At 48.6% G+C, this 24,310-nt stretch overlaps 1 protein-coding gene across 7 annotated transcripts in view; it reads left to right on the top strand.

Moving 5' to 3' along the window:
* LOC147443237 (uncharacterized) overlaps window positions 1-24,310 on the top strand; it is a 167,851-nt gene that overhangs the window by 63,145 nt on the left and 80,396 nt on the right. For all 7 annotated transcript variants that reach the window (XM_086529146.1, XM_086529145.1, XM_086529142.1 and 4 more), the window contains one exon: window positions 19,845-19,907. In XM_086529146.1, the coding sequence (XP_086385272.1) occupies window positions 19,845-19,907 (63 nt within the window). The remainder of the gene's footprint in view (window positions 1-19,844; window positions 19,908-24,310) is intronic.

The following is a 24,310-nucleotide window of genomic DNA, read 5'->3' as shown; positions in this document are numbered from 1 at the left end:
TCATCTGCAACTAGACTCTCTCTTGGTAGTGCTTTTGCTACGAGCCGATTGGCTTAAGAGGGATAGCCGTGCTTGAGAACGCCACTTCTGGTTCAGACCTCTCCTTTTGCAGCAGTCCCCCGTGGGCTGACCAATTTTGATATTGGCCATCGGTGGGATTTCTTTGACTAGAGCTTCACCAATTTTCTCGGTGACCCTTCTCTAGACCTTGAGGCAGCTTGCTTCTGAGTTCAGGTCCTCTTTCTAACGGCAAGAGGCACCGAGGCTTTGGATACAGTGGTAGGTTTCTCCTTTTTGTAATGCGGTAGGGATCGCACGGAGTGGACCTTGCACACAATTCTTGATTGGCTCCAGGTCTAGGTTGTTGAGTTTTCACACCACACAGGCGACCTGGGGGTTGATAGATTTGGTACAGACACTCTGGCGTGTAGCCAAGTTCAGTGTGACGCCACTGGATGCAGCAAGATGTAGACACCTTGTGGTTCACTTGTTTGCTTACACTTAGAGCCCTCCTTGCTATGTATTTGTACATGAGGATTCTTGGACAGAGGATGTAGCCCTATGCACCGCACGCTTTGCCTGGGCCTGGGTGGGACAGTCACTTCAGATGTGTTTTCTAGAGGTCGCTCGGATGCGAATTACTCCCCATCCAAGCCAGCCTCGAAGATAGCGAGGTTGGCTACTGTTACAGCATCAGTCTTTTCTCACTGAGCTCATGAGGATTGTCTCATGGAATGTACAGGGTTTATGTGGGCCCCAGTTTCAACACCAAAGGGGCCGCTCGCATTGGGAGCTTCAGAGTTGCCTTGTGGGTGGTATGATTGACATTCTTATGCTCCAGGAGCGTCACCTTTGTGAGAGCCACATTCGGCGATCTGGTCAGATTTTGTGTGGCCGTTATGAGACTTTTTGGTCAGTTGCTTTTGGGCTTGGAGGCATTCGGGGAGGGGTATGTATGACTATTGCGGACTCATGGCAGCATGCCATTGTGGACAAAGGTATCATTGTGCTAGGTAGGGCCAAGTGGATTACTATGCAGATTCATGGTTGCCTCATGGGCTTCTTGAACATCTATGCGCCCAATGTGGCAAGTGCACGAGCTGAGTTTTGGTCACATATTGTAGTCTCTTTGCCGCATGCAGAGCAGTGGTGTGTTGGGGGCGACTTCAACATGTTGGAGGACCCCTCAGATAGGATTGGAGGTAGTCATGCTACTATGCACGGGGCTGAGTTGGCAGCTTGGGAGCGGTTATGTATGACCTTGAGGATTTCAAATGTTTGGCAGCATTCAGGCTTCGCGGCCTCCAGGTCTCACTTTGACTGCAGAGTAGGAGTGAATCTATCTCGGATAGATCGCTTCTACGCAAGTGACTTTATCTGTGATATAGGAGGATCTGTTGGCATTCTTACAGGGACTTCTTTCTGAGATCATGCACCAATGGTTCTTACTGTGACAAAGAGACAAAGGAGTGGGAGTGTGATGTTGCGCATCCTCGAGAGAGTTTTACTAGGTACAGAGCCTAGAGAGTAGGTGGTAGCACTTTGGACAGAGAGCTTGGACACTCAGGGCACCCCTACTAGCAGAGTGGCCACTCGACTGGCTGAGCTTAGCCGCTTCATCCTTTAGGAGTCTGCAGCTGGCTTGGTTGCGGCTGGTTGCGGCCAAGGAGGAGGAGAAGCGGCTCAGACGAGGCATTGCTTCCTTACAGCTGACAGTCCTTGGTTAAAGGAGCAGATGCAACAGGCTCAACATGAGCTAACCACCATTGAGGAGCAGCACCATGAGTTTGCCTTTCATCGACAGACATCTCAGTGGACCCAGGTGGGCGACAAAGTTATTGGTGAGTTCTTTGAGACTGTGGGGCCTCGCCATGCGCGCATCGTTGTTAGCTAGTTGAGGAGACCTGATGGGTCAATTGCTTCAAAGCCTAAGGATATGCGTGCGGTTGCTACTGTTTTGCACTGTGAGTTGTTAGCGGAGCCTCAATCAGAGCGTCAGGGAGTAGGTTTGGGCACAGATGCCTTGCCTAGGTATTGAGGAGATACGTTAGAGATTAGAGATGCCTCGCTAGCTAGAGAAGCTCCATACGGCCCTCAGGGCACTTCCCCAAGGTAGCTGCCCGGGGGGGAGGATGGTTTGACTCCCAGCTTTTTCTTTGAGTATTGAGAGCTGGTTTGTTCGGATCTATGTAGCGCCTACCAGCACATCTTGCACACTGGAGAGATGCGTGACAACTTGAGCGAGGGTTTGATTTACCTTATCCCCAAGGAGGGGGGCTCCTTGGATGAGATTTGGTAATGGTGACTCATCACTATTCTCAACTCAGCCTACAAAATCTTAGCAAAGGCTTTGAGTTTGAGAATTCAGCCGCTACTTGAGAGCATTATACATGAGACTCAGACAGGTTTTGTCAAGGAGCGCAGTAACCTTGACAACATCTTTACCTTCTGGGAGAGGATCCTGGGATACTCCTTCTCGATGTTGAGAAGGCTTACGACAGAGTCGACTGGGATTTCTGGAGGGCCCTCTACGTAGGATGGGCTTCTCAGATGCTTTGGATCAGAGGGGTGTGAGCTCTCTACAGATGTGCGCACAGCCACGTGCTCTTGGCAGGGGGAAGAGGGGAACACTTCATGCCCATGTGTTTGGTTATGTAGCAGAGACACATGGAGCATAGATGGGAGACAGACGCTCATTCAAGCGAGGGTTGGCAGCACGTTTGTGGCGATCGCCGTTAGGGCTGGCGCCCATGGAGGTCGGAGTGCACGAGGCCAGTAGCAGTGGGTTCCCACAGGGAACTGTTTTGACCCTCTATAGCAGAATGACCCGACGGAAGCCCCTTCCACCTCAACTTCGCCCCATCGCCAGTCCCTCCCCCTCCCCTGTCGCCTACTGTCCCTACTTCTCTGCCTCTACCTCCACCTCCTCCACCCGCCCCCTCTTGGTGCAGACATTGCCTTTGCGGCAATCCCTCACGGGCTAACCGGTTTTGACAGCCGCCGTCGCTCGGACTTCTTTGACTACAACTTTACACATTTTCGCGGCGACTCTTCTCCTGACCTCGAGGCGGCTTGTTTCAGAGTACATGTTCTGTTTTTGGCAGCCAGAGGGAGAGAGGGCCTTGACACAGCAGTTGGTTTCTCCTTCTCGTTGTGTTCCAGGGATCGGACACAGTTGCCTTTGCATACAGTGATGGATTGGCTCCATGTTTAGGCTCGTGAGTTATCTCACCACACAGGAGACTTGGGGGTGACAATCTTGATACAGACTCCATGGCCGCTGGCCAAGTTCTCTATGACACCACCGATGCAGCACGATGTAGACACATTGTGGTATACTTCTTTGCTGACACTCACAATGCACCCTGGTGTGTATATGTTTACGAGGTTTTTTGGATAGAGGAAGTAGCTCTACAGACTGTACATCCCACTTGGATACGGGTCAGAAAGGCACTCCAAACATGGCTATCTCGAGGTCGCTCGGATCTTGATTACTCCCCATCCAAGACTACCTCGAAGATTGCAAGATTGGTTTTGATGGCAGGATTGGCTTACTCACTGACCCCGTGAGGATTGTCTCATGGAATGTGCAGGGGCTAAATGGACCCTAGTTTCTACGTCAGAGGGGTCGACTTAGGCAGGAGCTCCAGAGATGCCTTGTGGGCGGAGCGATCGATATGCTTATGCTGTAAGGTGCAGCGGAATGAATGTTTGAACTTTGCTCAAGATGAGTGCTCCGAACTGTGCTCAAGGTTCCTTTTGTTCTTATGGAAGGGAGAGCCTTCCGTTCTTAATGAGAGTGCAATGATCACAAACAAAGTGAATGGACACTGTGCGTGAAAGTGTATGAGACTGAAAGATAGAGAGATACGACACCAGAGACGTTGTAAAACCCTCCTCCGAAGGCCCCACTCTCGTCGGCGAGAGTGGTCTACTATTGATTGCACAAACGGGTACAAACTGAATGCATGTGACTGATGCAAGTCTAGGCTAGATCGATGATGACGACAGGGATGGCGAGACCGATCTAAGGGCTGAAATCTGCTACTCTTTATCTGCTGTCCAAAAACGCTAATGGCTGAAATCTGCTGTTGCCGAAAACGCTATGGAAAAACGCTGATTTTGCTGGTCTTTATGGCTGAAAATTTGCATCTATTGTGGGGCTTAATGAGCTGAGGAAAAACACTGAAATGGACCTGCTGAAATATCGCCAATAGCTGAAATCTGTGGCGCTTCTTGCTGGGATGAAAAACGCTAGCAGATGGGATCTGTATGGCGATGAATTCCTGCTGAAAACGCTATGCTGAGGCTGATGAGGGCGATGAGCATCTGATGGAAAACGCTAGGGAAGGGAGTCTTTTGCTTGGAGGAGAAACCGCCACCAAGGTATTGCTGAGAAGTTGCCTGTCGAGTGATGGAACTCCTGCTGCCTCTTCTGCCAATTAGTGCTAGCCTAGGTTTGCTTATATACAAACTTACTCAATTTGCCCTACCTACTTTCCAACAAAAGTCACTTAAAAATAATAAGCGAAAAATGTCAAAAATAGGGAAAATAGGCTAAATGCATTGGAAAATTCCTCTGAAGGATTCTGATCGGAATGCTTATGATCATGCTGTGTGCAACCAGAGGATATGCTTCTACACTAAGTGCCTGGGCATGCACGGTCTGCGAATAGACTCACAAAAGTGCTAGAACACTTCTAAATCTAGACTGACTGTACTGACTGAACCCTTGTTGTGCTGTAGCTTGTCCACGGACACATAGGGTTGGATGTGTCACGTGACATCCCCTCCTTTTCAAAGTGAGGTACTGGTACCGAACTGTATGGCGTCGAGCGAGATCGCCAATAGCATCCGGAATCCTGGAAGGGACTCTTCGCCGGCCCACTCTGATGTGTGGGTCGTGCGATACTTGAACTTCATAAAGGTCTGCAACGCTTGCTTCTTTGGGCTGCGCCAAAAGTGACAGTCTTCTGAGTCTCCTTCAATGCTTCAACTTCGTCGAGAGTCATGCTTCTTTCTTCTTCAAGAATCTCCATGGCTGAAAATTCTTGATACCACTTCCAACACAAAAACATGAACATACCTATTCCATGTAAAGTGATTGGAAAAAATCTTGTCTTCCTCAAAGACTGTGCATGCAATGTAGATGAACAAATAGACGGAGTGCCAAACCGTTCACCACACACACGCAAACAATGAGATCGAATCTTTCTTTTCTGATCTAAAGCAATCAACTGTGGCAATTCACAACGGAAATGCCCATGCTTGGTGCTCATACTTTCTTGTGCTCTATCTACGAATGTGTCATGCCAAGGAAGAGACATGGAATGTGACTTCCTTACATACATACTTTTCAGCTTTTCATGATCAATCCGCATACATTCGTGCTCATTCATGAGTGAAACGTGCTCAACGTACAATATATCATGCCTAGGAAAAGGGATCACATAAAGACGCTGATTAAAATACAGGAAACGATCATGAATGAAACACTCGAACAATGCGTGTGTATCAATCATGCGAACACATAATACTTCCTGTGAGGGTTCTTTGGACCTAGTCTTGAGAGCCAAGATCGGTTCTTCCTGAAGGGGTTCTTTGGACCTAGGCTCGAGAGCCAAGATGGATCCTTCGTGATTGATCGAATCTGCAATGAGGTTAGCTTCACTAGAAAAAGCATCCACTAACACCTTGTGAACAATCACATCATCTTCATGCAAATCATCATGCTTGTGAGAAATCACATCTTGATCATCATGCTTGTCATTCCAATCATCATCATGCAAATCATGTGTGTCATGCTTGGGAGAAGAAGAGACTGAGAGAGTCTCCTTTCCCCAAATCTCTTACATTTGTGCCTGAACTTGAGAAAAGAGTCGCCAAAACCCTTTCCTGTGTCGGTCGCTCTGTTCTTGTCTTGCTTTGGCTGCCTTTCTTTCTGCGTCTCTTTCTGCTTCTCTTTCTGCTTTTCTTTCTGCGTGTCTGCGTTCCATTTCTGCCATTCTTTCTGCATTTCTTGCTTTGCGTTCTAACTTCCTTTTCATAAACATCTGCTCCAACTCCTCCATAGGAGTTAGTGCAATCCTTGGCGTAGATGGGAAGGGGGAGGGTCGGAAAAACCTCCTGGTGGGGAAAATTCTTCTTCGCATCTCTCATGCTCATCACCTCCAAGCGAAGTATCCATTCCGTTTCGAGTGATGACCATACACTGAAGTCGTGGGTTCTTGTGGTCTTGGGTTCTTTCTGCTCTTTTCCGCGGGTGCATCCCTTGGCGGCCTTGCGCTCACACCAAGGTTGCTTTTTGCCACCTCACGTCGATTGGCCGGCTGCTAAGTGCACGGTCTGCTCTCAATGAGTGAAAAGAGGCACAAGGGGAGACTGGACAAGCCCTTCTTTCTTGGGTTTCCTGTCACTCTTCAAAAACACGATTAGGAATCGACACACCCAAGTGAACTTGGGTTTGTGCGACCTCAACAAGCAAAAAAAATTATGTGGTTCTTGTGGTTCTTTCCTTGAGTGATACAGAACACTGCCAAAGCTCTGATACCAATGTAAGGTGCAGCAGAATGAATGTTTGAAGTTTGCTCAAGATGAGTGCTCCGAACTGTGCTCAAGGTTCCTTTTGTTCTTATGGAAGGGAGAGCCTTCCGTTCTTAATGAGAGAGTGCAATGATCACAAACAAAGTGAATGGACACTGTGCGTGAAAGTGTATGAGACTGAGAGATAGAGAGAGAAGAGAGATACGACACCAGAGACGTTGGAAAACCCTCCTCCGAAGGCCCCTCTCTCGTCGGCGAGAGTGGCCTACTATTGATTGCACAAACGGGTACAAATTGAATGCATGTGACTGATGCAAGTCTAGGCTAGATCGATGACGACGATGGGGATGGCGAGACCGATCTAAGGGCTGAAATCTGCTACTCTTTATCTGCTGTCCAAAAACGCTAATGGGTGAAATCTGCTGTTGCCGAAAACGCTATGGAAAAACGCTGATTTTTCTGGTCTTTATGGCTGAAAATCTGCATCCATTGTGGGGCTTAATGGGCTGAGGAAAAACACTGAAATGGACCTGCTGAAATATCGCCAATGGCTGAAATTTGTGGCGCTTCTTGCTGGGATGAAAAACTCTAGAAGATGGGATCTGTATGGCGATGACTTCCTTCTGAAAACGCTATGCTAAGGCTGATGAGGGCGATGAGCATCTGATGCAAAACGCTAGGGAAAATAGTCTGTTGCTTGGAGGAGAAACCGCCACCGAGGTCTTGCTGAGAAGTTGCCTGTTGAGCGATGGAGCTCCTACTGCCTCTTCTGCCAATTAGTGCTAGCTTAGATTTGCTTATATACAAACTACTCAATTTGCCCTACCTACTTTCCAACAAAAGTCACTTAAAAATAATAAGTGAAAAATGTCAAAAATAGGGAAAATAGGATAAATGCATTGGAAAATTCCCCTGAAGGATTCTGATGGGAATGCTTATGATCGTGCTGTGTGCAACCAGAGGATATGCATCTACACTAAGTGCCTGGGCATGCACGGTCTGCGAACAGACTCACAAAAGTGCCAGAACACTTCTAAATCTAGATTGACTAGACTGACTGAACCCTTGTCGTGCTGTAGCTTGTCCACGGACACATAGGGTTGGAAGTGTCATGTGACATATGCTCTAGGAGCACCATTTGTGTGAGAGCCGTGTCAGGCCATGTGGAAAGATCTTGCGTGGTCGCCCATGAGACCTTTTGGTCAGCTGCTTTTGGGCCTGGTGACATGTAGGGAGGTGTATGTATGACTATTGCGGACTCATGGCAACATGCCATTGTGGGAGGAGGCATCAGTGTGCCAAACAAGGCCCTGTGGGTCACTATGCAGGTCCATGGCTGCCTTGTGGGTTTTTTGAACGTCTATCCGCCCAGCCATGCGAGTGTACAGGCTGAGTTCTCGTCACATTTGGTGGAGTCCTTACCTCATGCAAAGCAGTGGTTCATTGGGGAGGATGTCAATATGCTTGAGGACCCTTAGATAGGATTGGGGGCAGCCATGCTACTGCATGGGGCTGAGTTGGCTGCATGGGAACAACTATGCATGGCTTTGAGAATTTCGGATTTTTAGCAGCATGCTGGCTTTGCACGGCCTTCAGATAACCTCTTATTTTCTCGGTCAGACTGCAGAGTAGGAGGAGTGAATCTATTTAGGATTGATGGATTCTATGTGAGTGACCACTTATGTGACTTGGGTGGTACATTTTGCATCTTGGCAAGGACTAATTTATTTGACCAGGCACGAGTGATCCTTACTCTGTCCGACAGGCAGGGGAGTCGCAGTGTTATGATACATATCCCTAAGAGGATGTTATAAGATACAGAGCTCAAAGAGCAGGTTGTTGCGCTTTGGACCAAGAGATTGGTTGCACAAGGGAGTATTGCTGCTAGAGTGGCCAATGGCCTTAGAGAGAAGCACGTTCGGTTGCGGCTCGAGAGGAGGAGAAGGGGCTATGTTGGAGCATTGCCTCGTTACAAAGGATGTAGGAGCGGCACCCTAGTAGTCCCTGGATGGAGGACCAGATACACCATGCTCGACAGAAGCTGATCACCATTGAGGACCAGCGCCATTAGTTTGCTTAGCACGGTCACGCATCTTAGTGGACCCAGGTGGGCGACAGAGCTACTAGAGAGTTTTTTGAGATGGTGGGTCCTCGCCATGCGCATACCAGTGCTTGCCAGTTGAGGATAATGGATAGGTCGGTTGCCAGAGAGCGTGAGGACATACGGGCAGTGGCTACTAACTTCTACCGTGAGGTGCTCTCAACCGAGCCGCATTTAGAGAGGATGCATGCAGAAAATAGGTGTCGGCACAGATGCCTTGCCTTGTCACTGAGGAGATGCGACAAATCATCGAGAGCCCTCTCCTGCCAGATGAGCTACAGGAGGCTCTCAAGGCACTCCCTCATGGTAGTTGCCTAGGAAAGGATGGTTTGACTCCCGGCTTTTTCTTGGAGTACTGGGAAGTGTTTGGACAAGATCTATGCAGTGCATACCAGCACATTTTTTGCACTAGGGAGATGCTTGATAGCATGAGTGAGGATTCGATCTACCTCATCCCCCAAGGCTCCCGAGATGAGATTCGGTAGTGGCGGCCCATCACCATTCTCAACTCAAGCTACAAAATTCTTGCAAAGGCTCTGAATCTGAGAACTTAGCCATTACTTTAGAGCATCATACATGAGACTCGGACAAGCTTTGTCATGGAGCGCAATATCCTTGACAATATCTTCACTTTCTGGGAGGCAATTGCGCTCGCCTGCCTGCGAGGAGAGGATCTTGTGGTGTTCCTTCTCGACTTTGAGAAGGCCTGCGAAAGAGTTGATTGGGACTTCCTTGAGGGCACTATGCGCAAGATGGGTTTTTCGGATGCATGGATCAGAGGGGTGTCTTCTCTTTATAGACATGCTCACAGTCAGGTGTTGCTAGCAATAGGTCGAGGGGAGCGTTTCATGCTTACGCGCACAATACTGCAGGACTCCTCTCTTGCCCTCTTCCAGCTTCTTTTCTACCCAGAGGCAATGAGAAAATTTCTGGTCTTACTGGAGGTTGGTTTGCATGGCATTGATGACTCGGGCATGGTTTTGGAGGGCTGTGAGGCCAATTTGCACGGGTGTGAGCAGTCCCTAGAGGTGTTTTGCTGTGTGTTGGGAGCATTGATCAACTAGCGAAAGACTGGCTTTTTGGGTTGGTGATGCTCCCACGCCTCACTTGTCGCCTGGAGAGGGTTTTTATTGGATTCCTCCAGGGGTGCCATTTTGCTATTTGTCACCAGAGCAGCAGACTGCTCCCCTCCTTCTAGCCATCAGAAGAAAGCTTCTACATTGGAGCTCGGCACGGTTGTCTCTTGTTGGCACTGGGCAGGGCTGTTGTGGCCAACCAGGTGCTCTTGGCCACCATGTGGTACATCACTTCCTATTCGATATTCTCGAGTTCTTGCAGCAGCCAGATAAAGAGGCTGATCAGGAACTTTCTTTGGACAAGGAGAGACACACAGCCAGCTCGGGCCAAAACACTACCTTGCTCTCAATAAGGGCTGGGTATCAATGATCCAACACGGTAGAGTAGAGCCCTCCTTGGGAAGCTCATTTTCATGGGTCTTCTGCCAAGGGAGGAGCCATGGAAGGAGCTTTTGTTGCACCAGATTAGAGGCCGAGTCCGACAGACGGGTGGCCCTTGGAGTCCATCCACTCATTTGATTTTCACAAAGATGCGCAGTGGGCCTGAGTAGGAGATGGGAGGACCATTTCGTGTTGAGCTTGCTTCGGTCTCGGGAGCAGCTGAGGGGGAGACTTGAGTAGTATTAGGCCACATGCACTTAGGAGCGCTTGAGGCAGCCTCTTACATGGAACCCTTTGGTCAGTACACAGCGAGGTCACATGGTTGGCAGTAGATCCCATGTTTCATGGGTCCCATGGTAGAGGGTCCAGCCGGCACCTTGGGAGATTGGTTGCTACTTATTGCAGTTCTTGAGGAGGTCCAGAGCACTGAGCTTCGCGGCATGAGGGGGTACAAAGCATGTGTCAGGACATTGTCGAGGCTCTACCAGTAGAGTGACACATACCTGTTGAGCGGGCGTTTGCCAGCTAGATGGGGGCTTTCGCTCCCCTTGAGGTCCTCATCGCAGTCAGGGCTTGCTCAGATTCAGGCCTTTGCATGCTCTTTGAGGTTCGTGAGAGGGTCGCCTCCACAGAGTTACTACTAAGGCACTAGAGGTAGCAGAGTGCTATTTCCAACGGATTCGAGTTGTGGGCATCCGAGGGAGGACCTATGTGCTTGATCCTGTCCCATGAGAGTTGCCCTCTGTCGCAAGTGTAGTGGGACCCTGGGGAGTGGTTTTCGCGGGATCCTTTCACTTCATCAAATGATCCCTTTCTTCCAGTACACAGCACGACTGGGGCATCACATACTGGTTGCTCGGAGAGAGGCCCGCCTTGCTGCAGCAAGTCATTGGCAGGAGGAGGGTCTCATAGTTGAGTTCCTGACAGACTTTTGGGAGTGCTTATGGGATAGCAGACAGCCAAGGAGCGTCATTATGTTCTAGTGGCTAGTCGCCCATCGAGCTGCTGTAGTTGGGAGTTGGTTAGTCTACACTGGCCATCCGGTGGCCTGGGCCTGTAGAGCAGGGCTACAATGTCACTTCACAAGACAGACAGTTGGACAATTGGTTACACTTGGTCTGGTTCACACTGGACGGACCCTCTGGTCTCGGGAGTGACACGTGGCAGGGTACCTACCGACGGTGGTCTAGTGGACCTCGTGGCCAGGTCACCACATGGCTGACATTTATGAGCCATTGGTGGCTCTTTATGGTGATATATATGAGTAGTCGTTTTGGGCCAGTGGTATTATCTTGTACGTAGTCGTCTAGAGTGAGTCGATTCACAGGGCACATCTTCACTATCCCTGCACATCTGAGCCTCGACACCCCCATTGTACCTGTGAGTCCTGGGCTGGAGCTGAGTGCTGCCACGCCAAAGTCTGTATCAGTCTTTGATATAGTCGAGTCATATGTTCTGGTCTGCTTTTGTGTCTTTGTGAGCTCTGTTGATGTGTGTTGTTTCCTTTTTGTTCGGTTGTCTGAGTGAGATTGTCACGCACACTGCACTGAGGACCACCCACAGTAGAGAGCACGACACATTATCCGTGCTACAAGTGCTCTCATTTTGGCGATCACGGTGGGATCTCAAAGGAAGTCTCACTCTTGTGGAGATAAAATCGTGAAGCTAATCGGTTGTTACCTGGCTCCGCACACTTGTTTACACTGTGTAGATAGTCTGCAAGTCTGGTCCTCTCTCGCTCTGGTCCAAGTCCTAGTCCTCGTCCCTGGTCCTTGGTCTTTGGTCCTGGTCTAGTCCTCGCCCTGGTCCAGCCCTCCTCATCCTGCCAGCTAGGTGGTCTAGTCACTGGTCCTGGACCAGGTGGTCTAGTCACTATCCTCACTTGTTCTGTGTTAGACCTATGCTGTTCACTGTTCACTGCATGACACATACAAGGCGGTCAGTTGAGTGTCAAAGCGCACTACTGAGCCCTCTGAAGCACTATAACAGAAGACGCCCTGTGGTATCTAGTAGAAGTCCATTAACCTCATCAACCATACCTCCACATACGACATCCCCCATTCCTTCATCTCCCATTCCTTCATTCCCCATTCTTTCATCCGGTTCCACATCTTCCAGATCACCTTCTCCAGTAAAGCTCTCTCCTATTCTGCTACAGCAGGCTATTGAGCAACAGGCTCAACAAGGGGCCATGGAGGCATTGGCTAGTGTGTTGGCCAAGGTTCCCCACCTTCAAAGGACTCTCGTCGGAAGATGCTGACGACCATGCACGGAGGTTCGTATCTCTCTGTAGAGAACGTGGTCTTAACAAGGAAGATGCTTATCTGGTACTTTTTCCATCCACCTTGGACGGCTTAGCAGACAAATGGTACAGCCAGTTTGTAGAGAATCATTTTGCAACTTGGCAAACTTAAGACAACAGTTCTGTGCAGCTTTCAGGCAGGGCGACTACCAAGAGAGAGTGTTGGATGAGTTGGCCAACATGGTGCTCCAGCCAGAGGAGACTTTTGCGGAGCTTATGACCAAAACCAAGTCTCTGGTTGCCAAGCTTCCCCAACAACCCGGCGAATTCATGGTTAAGAAGTGGGTGGAGAAGGCGCTTCCCAAAACTTCTCAACAAAAACTCCTAGAGAGTCTCCGGCCCGACGCCACTTTGAAGGAGTTCATCGCAGTTGCTACTAGGATAGAGGGGGCTAGGAAGTTGTTCAACAACTCCCCTCACATAGAGACCTCCTCTGTGTTTCCGAAAAGTCCTGCTGATCCATTGACTTCTTTACGTAGAGAACTTGAAGCCCTAAAACTACAACGCGCTCTTCAAGAGGAGAAAAATATCTCTCTTCGCGAAGAGAAACCCCCACATCTTGAGGCTTTGGATAAAATCAAGAGAGAGCTACAAGAGCTTCGGTCTCAACAAGAGACTAAGGCTATGGTATGGTGCAGCTCGTGTCGCTCTCCAGGGCATCCTCCACAGGACTGTCCCCTTCGGGCTTATTGCCACTTCTGCGGAAAATCTGGGCACGAAGACAAGGATTGCTACTATATCAAGGGGTTGCGGCAAATACAACAAAGTCTAGGTCCTTCTCTCCAACAAGGGCTAACACCTGCATCGAACATGGTCTCACCCTATGGCCATCAAAACCCGTTGCCACCTCTGCTGACAACACCTCCTATGCAGCAAGGTATGCACAATAACTTTGCATCTCCCAGCTTTTATCATGCTAGTACTCCTTCAGTTCCACAAAGCTTTTACACGTCAGCCTCCGGTCCCATGCAGCAAGGGCAGAGACCACCTCGCCCCTCAAATAGGCCAATTTTGTGCTACAGGTGCGGGGAGTATGGACACTATCAGAGCAAATGTCCCTTACCAGAAGGATCCAGCCTGGTCTAGGTCTCGTCCCTGCTCCAGCCTGGTCTAGTCACTTACCTGGTCTAGTAGAGTCTAGACCAGTTTTCAACCAGTTCAAGTTTTTCCTGCCCAAAGCTTGGTTGGATTGGTGGTCATTGCATGACACATACAAGGCGGTCAGTCGAGCGTCAAAGCACACTACTGAGCCCTCTGAAGTACTATAACAGAAGACGACCTTTGGTACCTAGTAGAAGTTCATCAACCTCATCACCTATACCTTCACATACATCACCCATTCCTTCATCCGGTTCCACATCTTCCAGATCACCTTCTCCAGTAAAGCTCTCTCCTATTCTGCTACAGCAGGCTACTGAGCAACACGCTCAGGCTCCGCAAGGGGCCATGGAGCCGTTGGCTAGCGTTTTGGCTAAGGTAAACATCAAGTTCCCTACATTCAAAGGACTCTCTTCAGAAGATGCTGATGACCATGCAAGGAGGTTTGTATCTCTCTGTAGGGATCGTGGTCTTAACAGGGAAGATGCTTATTTGGTACTCTTTCCATCCACCTTGGATTGCTTAGCAGACAAATGGTACATCCAGTTTGCAGAGAACCATTTTGCAACCTGGGCAGCCTTAAGGCAACAGTTCTGTGCAGCTTTCAAGCCTGGTGACTACCAGGAGAAGGTGTTGGATGAGTTAGCCAACATGGTGCTCTGGCCAGAGGAGACTTTTGCAGAGCTTATGACTAAGACCAAGTCTCTGGTTGCCAAGCTTCCTCAGCAACCCGGTGAATTCATGGTGAAGAAGTGGGTGGAGAAGGCGCTTCCCAAAACTTCTCAACAAAAACTCAGAGAGAGTCTCTGTTCCGACCCCACTTTGGAGGAGTTCATTGCAGCTGCTACTAGGATAGAGGGGGCTAGGAAACTGTTCAATAACTCCCCTCACATGGAGACCCCCTCTGTGTTTTCGGAAAGTCCTACTGATCCATTGACTTCTTTACGTAGAGAACTTGAAGCCCTAAAACTTCAACGCGCTCTTCAAAAGGAGAAATATCTCTCTTCGCCAGGAGAAACCCCACATCTTGAGGCTTTGGATCAAATCAAGAGAGAGCTAGAAGAGCTTCGGTCTCAACAAGAGACTAAGGCTATGGTATGGTGCAGCTCGTGTCGCTCTCAGGACATCCTCCACAGGACTGTCTCCTTCGGGCTTATTGCCACTTCTGCGAGAAGTCTGAGCATGAAGACAAGGATTGCTACTATATCAAGGGATTACGACAGATACAACGAAGTCTAGGTCCTTCTCTCCAACAAGGGCTTACACCTGCATCAAACCTGGTGTCACCATATAGCCATCAGAACGCGATGCCACCTCTGCTGACAACACCTCTTATGCAAGGTATGTACAACAACTTTACATCCCCCAGCTTTTATCATGCTAGTACTCCTTCAGTTCCCCAAAGCTTCTACATGTCAGCATCCGATCCAATGCAGCAAGGACAGAGACCACCTCGCCCCTCAAATAGGCCAATTTTGTGCTACAGGTGCGGGGAGTATGGACACTATCAGAGCAAATGTCCCTTACCAGAAGGGTCCCCTCCTTGTCGACATTGCCCTGAAGCTAAGGATCACTATAGTAAGGATTGCCCAAAACAACGAGCGTCCACATCTGCAAGCACAAGCCAACAGGAGTTTACATTTCCAAAGCTTAACCTCATCACAGTAAGCTCCATTCCACAGGCACCGCCTTCCACTCTTGTAGTTGCCTCTGAAGAAGGGTTGAAGCAAGTGGAAGAGCCGGCTCGGGTGCTCACACGGGCATAGAGAGCTGCTCTTGGCCTCAGCCTCCCTGGTCGTCCAATCTTTCCATCTCCTGTCACACAAATGAGTCAACCTCCAGTAGTAGCTGACAAACCAGCAGGTAGTGTCAAGAGCCAGCCTACCTCGCTTCTATCAGATATCGATGGTGCTTTCATCGAAGCAGTAAAGGACTTGCAGAAGCTTAACATACCAGAGCAAGCTCTAATCAAAGGAAACAAGCCCACAGCAGAGTCTATCTTGAAAAACACTTTTCAACAAGTGTCACTGTACGACATGCTTCGACTTGATGCAAATTTGAGAAGTGACACCCTTTCCATCATCCAGTCTTTGTACCCTGGTTCAGGGCCTCGTGGCGGGCACCTACGTGTGCAGCCCTTGGAGTCCTACATGATTTCATATCCAGCTGCTCCTCTCACCGACTATAAAAGTCCTCGTCTCACTGTGTCTATTCTAATTCTCAGGCGTCATAGTGGATGGTAGATTTGGGATCAATCTGATGCCAGAATTTACTATGTTGGCCTTGGGCCTTCAGCCTACCCGCCCTGCTCCATTTACTGTTACATTGGCAGACCAAAAGACAGTCTACCCTGAGGGCATAGTAGAGAAGGTGCCTCTAATGATACAAGACTTCACATTTAGCTTGGATTTTGTGGTGGTCAGTATTGCTCAGGTGGAGGGAGGATTTCCTTTGCTGATTGGTCGACCATGGTTGAGGCATACTAAAGCACTTCATGATTGGGGAAACGACGCAATGTGGATACATACTTCTGGCTCCTCGATGCAACCCATTCTCTTAGAAGGTGGTATGGATCCCGTGGTGCAGCAAGTTTCTTTGTCAATGGAAACCAAACCTGAACAAGAACAACCTACTACACCTGAAGGGTCAGATGAAGATCTGCTGGAGTGGTTGGAGGCTACCAAATCTATGCCTTGTTATGGAGTCTCTATTCACTCTTTGCATGAAGGTACACCCTCTTCAAATGGTGCCACAGTAACTACACCAAATGAACCACCTAAGCCTTTGAAGAAGTATAGAAGCAATAAGAAATCTCCTCTACAGGAGTTCACACCCCCTGAAACATCAACACCTTTGGTGTCTGCTTCTCCGACCAAAACAAAGCTCTCCTTTGTGTATAGCAAACTCCCTTCACAGAGCCCGTCCTGCAAGATGAATTCTAAGATCATGATCGCTGTATTGCTCATGGTAGCTGCGTGCTCCCTATTTGCACCTATCTACACTATCCCCCTCTCCCCCTCACTACCCCTCGCCCTACCCTCCCCCTTGCCCCCTCGCCCCTAGTCCCTCACCCTCCCTTCCCCCTCTCGCCCCTAACCCTCGCCCTAGTGCCTCACCCTCCCTCCCCCCTCTCCCCCTCGCCCTCGCCCTTGCCTCCCCTTGTCCCCTATTCCCTCGCCCCATGCCCCTAGTCCCTAGCCCCTCGCCCCTCGTCTCTAGTCCCTCGCCCCTAGTCCCTAGTCCCTCGCCCCTCGCCCCTAGCCCATAGTCCCTAGTCCCTAGTCCCTCACCCCTAGCCCTAACCCTATCCTTCCCCCTTGCCCTCGCCCTTGCCTCCCCTTGTCCCCTATTCCATCGCCTCTTGCCCCTACCCTCTCTTGCCCTCGCCCCTACCCACCCCCTCTCTTACCCTCTCGCCCCTACCCTCCTACCCACCCCCTCTCGCCCCTACCTAGCCCCCCTCGCCCCTACCCACCCCCTCCCTTCCACTTACCCCTATCTAGCCCTCCCCACCCCTCTCAGCCTCAACTTGTTTTTACCCCCCACCCATCAAGTTTTTCCCCCTCGCATGATCAACTGGCTATCAAGATTTCACTTGGCTGCCCATCCTGTTGCTGTGAGGGCTTTTTCGTTCTGCCATCATGATGGAGCTTACCCCTATTTGCAGTGTTACTCGGGCTTATGGTCATAGCTCTTTTCGAGAAGAGTGTTGTTGCAAAAAGTGTGGCAAGGTTAATCTGCAACCAGGTCATTTTCCTATCACTATGGTTAGGGAAGATAAAGATGCGTTGGAATCAAACTGAGCTTCTCTCTTTGCTGTAGAGCCTCAAATTTTGCCAATTGGGATTCTTAGGCTATGCAATCATACATACTGGGTTCCTGCCTAATTAGAGGCTTAAGGCGATTGCAAGCATCGTAGTGTTTTTAACTCCACTTTTGAGGTATGTATGGTCATGGGCCTAACACCTACTTCAAGAAAGAGCTACGGATGCAGTACCTAGTGGTTTTCCTTCACAGTTTTTTCAGTATTCCTCTCACTAAGACGGTGAGCGGTCTTGTGGCGGGCAACCTCTAGTAGGGCTACAGTGTCACTTCACAGGACAGACAATTGGACAGTTGGTTACACTTGGTCTGGTTCACACTGGACGGACTCTCTGGTCTCGGGAGTGACACGTGCCAGGGTATCTACCGACGGTGGTCTAGTGGACCTTGTGGCCAAGTCACCACATGGTTGACATTTATGAGCCGTTGGTGGCTCTTTATGGTGATATATATGAGTAGTCGTTTTGGGCCAGTGGTATTATCTTGTATGTAGTCGTCTAGAGCGAGTCAATTCACAGGGCACATCTTCACTATCCCTGCACATCTGAGCCTCGACACCCCCATTGTACCTGTGAGTCTTGGCTGGAGCTGAGTGTGCTGCCACGCCAGAGTTTGTATCAGTCTTTGAGATAGTCGAGTCATATGTTCTGATCTGCTGTTGTATCTTTGTGAGCTCTGTATATGTCTGTTGTTTCCTTTTTGTTCGGTTGTTTGAGTGAGATTGTCACGCACACTGCACTGAGGACCACCCACAGTAGAGAGCACGACACATTATCCGCGCTACAGTGCCGCTTGTGACCACCCACTTGAGTCACAGAGGCACTGTCTATGGGACTGCCCCATGGTGCAGCAGCTTTGGCTTTGGATTCTACGGCTGATGCCCGCCTTGTTGTCGACTAGGCAGTACACTTGGGATGCGATTGCCTGGTCCACCCTCACGGGCCCAGCACTTTGTTTTGAGTTCTCTTCAGCTAGCCGGATGATTGAGATACAGGAGGGCTGGCCTACACTCCAGCCTGGCATAGAGCTTACGCCTCAGGAGTGGAGCAGTGATAGAGAGCTTTGTTGGGAGCTTATCTACAGTCGGACTCTTTGGTTCATTTGGAGAGCCCGTTGTTTCCACACCTTTGAGGCACTCCCCATTCCACTCGGTGGAGACTATACATGACATCTGGCTGGAGCTGATCCATACACTTGTAGGATAGTTCGAGAGGCTTCAGGGCGTATGCGGGAGCGTCGTGAGGCATTGCTACGACTCTAGCATCCAGGGCCATTCTACACCATGGTCCATGGGGCTCCTAGATGGCATTACCGCCCACCTGTGCGGTTGTTTCCTCCTCCCATCTCCTAATCTAGCCGTCATTGTACCTATCTCACTTTTTCTCTAGGAGAGTCTCCCCACATTCTGATGTAGCCCCCTCTTGTCGGGGCAGCTTGCAGCCCGTTGGGCAGTTTTCATTAACTAATAGGTGGATCTTTCTTGGAAAAAAAGAAAAAACATTTTCCCAACATCCCCTTCCTCATGGTGCCAACTTGTCTACGATAATAGAAAGGACACAATGCACAAAGCCGCCTCACAAGACAGCGAGTCTTAGAACTCACAAATTAGCGACTTTGTCTCTAAACTGCAAGGGATAAAAAACCATGCAGGAAATGCAAGGGACAAACTTCCCAGGAGGTCACCCATTCTAGTATTGTCATTGCGTATTCTCACTTAATCGAAAGATTTTGCAAACTTGGCTAGCCAACTGGACCCCTAAGTCTTAAGGTGATGGGGACCTTTGGTCTATGCACTTTGAGTCCTCTTACCCATTGGCAATATTTACCCAGTATGCTGCTTGCTTGCATGCATTCTTTTGTTTAATACTCTTGCAGCCTTGGAATTTAGGATGTTCACTACACAAAGTTTAGGATGTTGGCTTGCGATGTGGTGGGATAGAGATGAGATTTGGCCAATAGTAGTAGTTTTCAACGGATTGTAGGAGCTTTTTCTATATCAGGCAGAATCTTATAAAACGACTAACAGTCCTTTTGAGCTTTTACAATCTTCTAGGCTTAAATCCAAACCCTAAACTTGTAATCTGGGCAATTCCTCAAGAGCTATGAGCATGCGAATCTTTCTTCTCCCCTTGTAGTGGTAAACATTTTCAGCAATACACCAATCTTGTATCACAAGTTTTTGCAGAAAAAGATTTCAGCTCACTTAGACAAATCTTTGTTGTTTTGCTCCCATAAGTCCATTTTGTCTCTGAAGATGACCGTTTATGTTTTTCTTTCTGTCTTCATCTTTCTTGGCCCTATTCAATACACACATGGCTAAGCAGGTGTACGGAAGCATTATGAGGCCCTTGATGAATTTTATTTCTGATCCTGTTCGGTATATTTTGTTTGAAAAAGGAATGACCTGCTAAATTGGTTAAATTACTGTAATTTTGAGAAAATAAGCTCCGCTACGTTCTTTATCTCTTGTATGATCAAATTTAAACAACTGCTAATATTTCTGTTCTAAAGACATGAATAGAAACCATCAAGGAAGGACTTTGGAGACAAATACGAAGAGAGGAAGGCTGCTGCAGCTCAAGAGGTATCAGAATTTCCAAATTTATAAATTTTTTCTCTGATTATGCCAACTTTCTTGGCAAAAACAGCTTGAAATCGTTTCTTTTGTTTTGTACTTTTCTTCTTTGAAAGATGAAGTTAATAAAGAAAAAATAAAATTCCAAGGGCAGAAAATACAGTAAAGTACAAATTGAATGTATTATGATGGAGCTTTGTAAACAAAAGAGAATTATTGAAGACAGTCCTAGATCAGAGGCAGAAAGGCAAAAGGCTTAATAGACCTAAGAGACCAAAAAATAACAGCATCATCATATGATCCACTTGTCTAATACGAGAAAATGAAATGTAATATTAACGTCTTCAAAGGGCCAAAATGACCTATGAGACCAAAATGTTATATGTGGTGAATCTAATACCAGGTCTGGGTACAAAAAGTACAAAGAACTGAAAAGAAAATAAAATAGTGGTTAGGGGTGGGGTCAAAGCTGATACAAAGGGAATAGGAAATACAAAGGGTGAGCTGATACAATGGAGCTCTCTGACAGTCGAGGCATCATATACATATACATCAGTATCCGGGACGGCTCCTATGTCGCGCTAGTATGGTATGGATCCTTTGTTGCAAACTGCGTTGATATCGAGAGGGCCCCCTCATCCGTGGGCGGCGGGGCCGCCCCAACTCTATCGCCCGGTCAAGCAGTATGCCTCTGGTGCCTCTGGTGTTGATATGCTGTGGGGGCTGCTCGAACTCCTCTGTCTGTGACTGAAAGAAATCTGTAATCTTTCACTGTTGCTGGATCTCTCTCATTGTACCCCTCTTCAAGAGGTCCTCTTTGTGTTTGCGAATCTCCATTAAGTATAATCCGAGGCATCTCTGATCCTGGTATCTCATGACTCTAGAAAGTGGCCCAAAACCCTCTCTGAATAGACAATGAAAGCGGCCTTGTATCTCATAGTATACTGGGCAGTGACATATGTAATGTAGCTCTGTCTCTGGCTCTATTTGGCACACCTGACAAATCCTGGACTCAACGGGTACTCCTCTAAATCTACCTGTCTCGATCTCTAGCTGATGTGAGGATGTGTGTATCTGACCAATAGCACATCGTATCCTGTGGGATAGATGAGTATCCATGGATCTTGGTCTGATCACAAAACCATATTCCGTGAGTTGGAGAAGAAGCTCTTTATAGAAAGTCATCTTCGTACCTAGCTCATGTGTAGGTTGTATCCATGTCCTCTTCATATCCAACTGAATCAAATCCTGTCTGATGAGCCTGGTAATCTTTGACCTAGTGAGGGAGATGGAGGGTGCATCTAGAGAGTATTGAAATGGGGGTAGCCGGTCCATACTAAAGCCATGTAACTGAAACCAAGATGCCATCTCTGCATACCAACATGATCTATCTCCCTGCAATGCCAGCTGTCGCGAAGACTCTAGTGCTAATCGAGCATATTTGTCTCTAGGGAGAGCCCAAGTGTTATGCATAAATGAAACTGATCGAGTGAGTGCCTCCACTACCAATGGAGGAGCAGCGAGCTCCGCCCTAACAATCTCATGTGGTACTGAGGCCTTGGCCCTAATCATCCGAGAAATGATAGACACCAAGGGCTTCTCCATTCATCTCCATCCATCAGGTCTGCCAGCTCTGCTATGATGATCAAGTGAGGGGCCCCATATCTCCATTCCATACAGCATGGCCGAAGTGACCAGTGTCAAAGAGCCAAAGCTTTGTTCGCAGTTCCTGGAACTGAACTTGCGAACGTATCCTCTCAAGTCTCCCCAGTGCTGCATAGGCTCTGGTCAATCACGTATCTGTTGCACGCCTCAGGGAAAATATTGGACCACTGAAAACCGCCCCAAGATAAGTATATGTATCTGCATACTCCACAATCTCTCGAGCATATGTAAAAGTCGGGGCGGACCTCCTTACCCACTGCGCCGTGGTGTTAAGCACCATTACCTTCGTCTTACCAAGGTTCACAGACAATCCACTGTCCCGTGCAAATACATGCAATGCATCCAAATGACGCTGCATCCCCTCTGGAGAATCGGAGATCAGCACAATATCATCATCATATAATACCAACGGAGTCCATGTCTCTACAAGCTGAGCACCTCTATCACCCTCTGTATGTACATAATCTGAAAACTCATCTACATATATCCCAAAGAGAGTCGGAGATAGGGGACAACCGTGCTTCACCCCAATGGTGGAGTGAACCATGTCGGACATGCCCTGAGTTGTCCTACCACTGTCCTGTATAAAGCTAAGATCCCCCAGATCAGCTCTGTGGGCACCCCATGGCTTGCAATCTGCGTATGAGTCTGGGTCGGGGCACTGTATCAAAGGCTTTGCAGAAATCCACAAAGCTACAATATATCCTCCTGCCATGGTGTCTACCCTCCTCGATAATGGCTCTGAGTGTCAAAATCTGGTCAAGAGTGGAGAAACCTCTCCTGAACCCTGCCTGTCCTGCTGCCCGTATGCCCTCTCTCTCTCTGCCCATGCACTCAACTCATGCTCAAGAATTGATGCATATAGCCTAGCCAGAGTGTGACCAACCATGATGGTTCGGTAATTCCCGGGAAGCATAGGATCTCCCGACTTGAAGATAGGCACAATAGTGGACATACTCCAAGTCTCAGGGAAACCCTCATACATGGCTCTATTAAACATCATAGCAAGAGGCTCTGCAAGCATATCTCTAGCATGGATAAAGTGCTCTGCTACCTGACCATCATGATCTTGTGCTCTTCCTGTCTTCATCTTGTCAATGGCTTTCCTTACCCTCTCAGCAGTAAAGAAAGTACATGTTTCTGGGCATGCCTCTGGAGGGTTAGGCAAAGGTGGTTGCCCCGATGCTGTATAGAGAGATGTCGCATATTCCCCCCATGTCTCTGTGGAAGTGATGGTTGGCGGTGGAGAGTGCTCATTGAAAAGCCTCCATGCCTCACTAGAGTCCCGACTCATAAACAACTGATACAAATCACGCTCTAATTGAGATAGGTAAGCCCTCTTCTTTTGTCTTAGTAGGCGGCTGAAGATAATCCGTGACTGTCTATGTGTAGTAGTACCCATGAGCACCTCTCTCTGTAATCTGATCCTCGTCCCTCTACACTCCTCATCATACCAACTGTTTTGAGGCATGCTCCCAGATCATCTGCGTGTAGGCTGGCTGTGGGGATAATAGATATGCCTTTGATGCTGCATCATGTAGCGTCTATGTCAGAATCTGGGTGAGCTCATCTAGTGGTCGTCCTGGCTCCCGAGTGCATAGCTGCCTGTATATCTCGTCAGTGTATACGTGATCCGTCTCCCTCGTGAAGGTATACCGAGTATGTGTGAAGGCCTCTCCCAATGGAGTTGTGTTGAACTGGAACGATAGAGTGAAAGACAAGATAGCATGATCGACTGCTACCCCAACCGGCCTGCTGCTGCAGGTTTGTTTTAGGGTTTCGTCACCAATCATCAACAGCGATCGTAGAAGCATTTGAGAGAGAGAGAGAGAGAGAGAGAGAGAGAGAGAGAGAGAGAGAGAGAGAGAGAGAGAGAGAGAGAGAGAGAGAGAGATAATGAAATGAAATGTAATATTAACGTCTTCAAAAGGCCAAAATGACCTATGAGACCAAAAGGTTACATGTGGTGAATCTAATACCAGGTTTGGGTACAAAAAGTACAAAGAACTGAAAAGAAAATAGTGGGTAGGGGTGGGGTGAAAGTTGATACAAAGGGAATACAAAGGGTGAGCTGATACAATGGAGCTCTCTGATAGTCGAGGCATCATATACATATACATCAGTATCCAAACGGCTTTAGAGATTCAATGTCCTCCAAGGTAGGCACTCTGTCGGGACAACTCCTATGTCGTGCCAGTATGGTATGGATCCTCTGTCACAGTCTGCGTCGATGTCGAGAAAGCCCCCTCATCCGTCGGCGACGGGACCGCCCCAACTCTTATCGCCGATCAAGCAGTATGCCTCTGGTGTTGTTATGCCGTGGGGCCTGCTCGAACCATTGAAAACCGCCCCAAGATAAGTGTATGTATCTGCATACTCCAGTCTCTCGACCATATGTAAAAGTGGGGGCGGACCTCCTTACCCACTACGCCCTGTAATGCCAGTTGTCGTGAAGACTCTAGTGCTAATCCAGCAAATCTGTCTCTAGGGAGAGTCCAAGTGTTATGCGGAAATGAAACAGATCGAGTGAGTGCCTCCACTACCAATGGAGGAGCAGCGAGCTCCGCCCTAACAATGTCATGTTGTACTCAGGCCTTGGCCCTAATCATCGGAGAAATCATAGACACCAAGGGCTTTTCCATACATCTCCATCCATCAGTACTGCCAGCTCTGCTATGATGATCAATTGAGGGGTCCCAATATCTCCACTCCGTACAACATGGCTGAAGTGACCAAAGTGTTATAGA

Source organism: Adiantum capillus-veneris, chromosome 14 (genome assembly GCF_014529385.1).
Source record: "Adiantum capillus-veneris isolate H3 chromosome 14, ASM1452938v2, whole genome shotgun sequence".
NCBI lineage: Eukaryota > Viridiplantae > Streptophyta > Polypodiopsida > Polypodiales > Pteridaceae > Adiantum > Adiantum capillus-veneris.
Note: the sequence above shows the minus strand (reverse complement) of the source record. Positions and strands in the feature narration are given on the sequence as shown.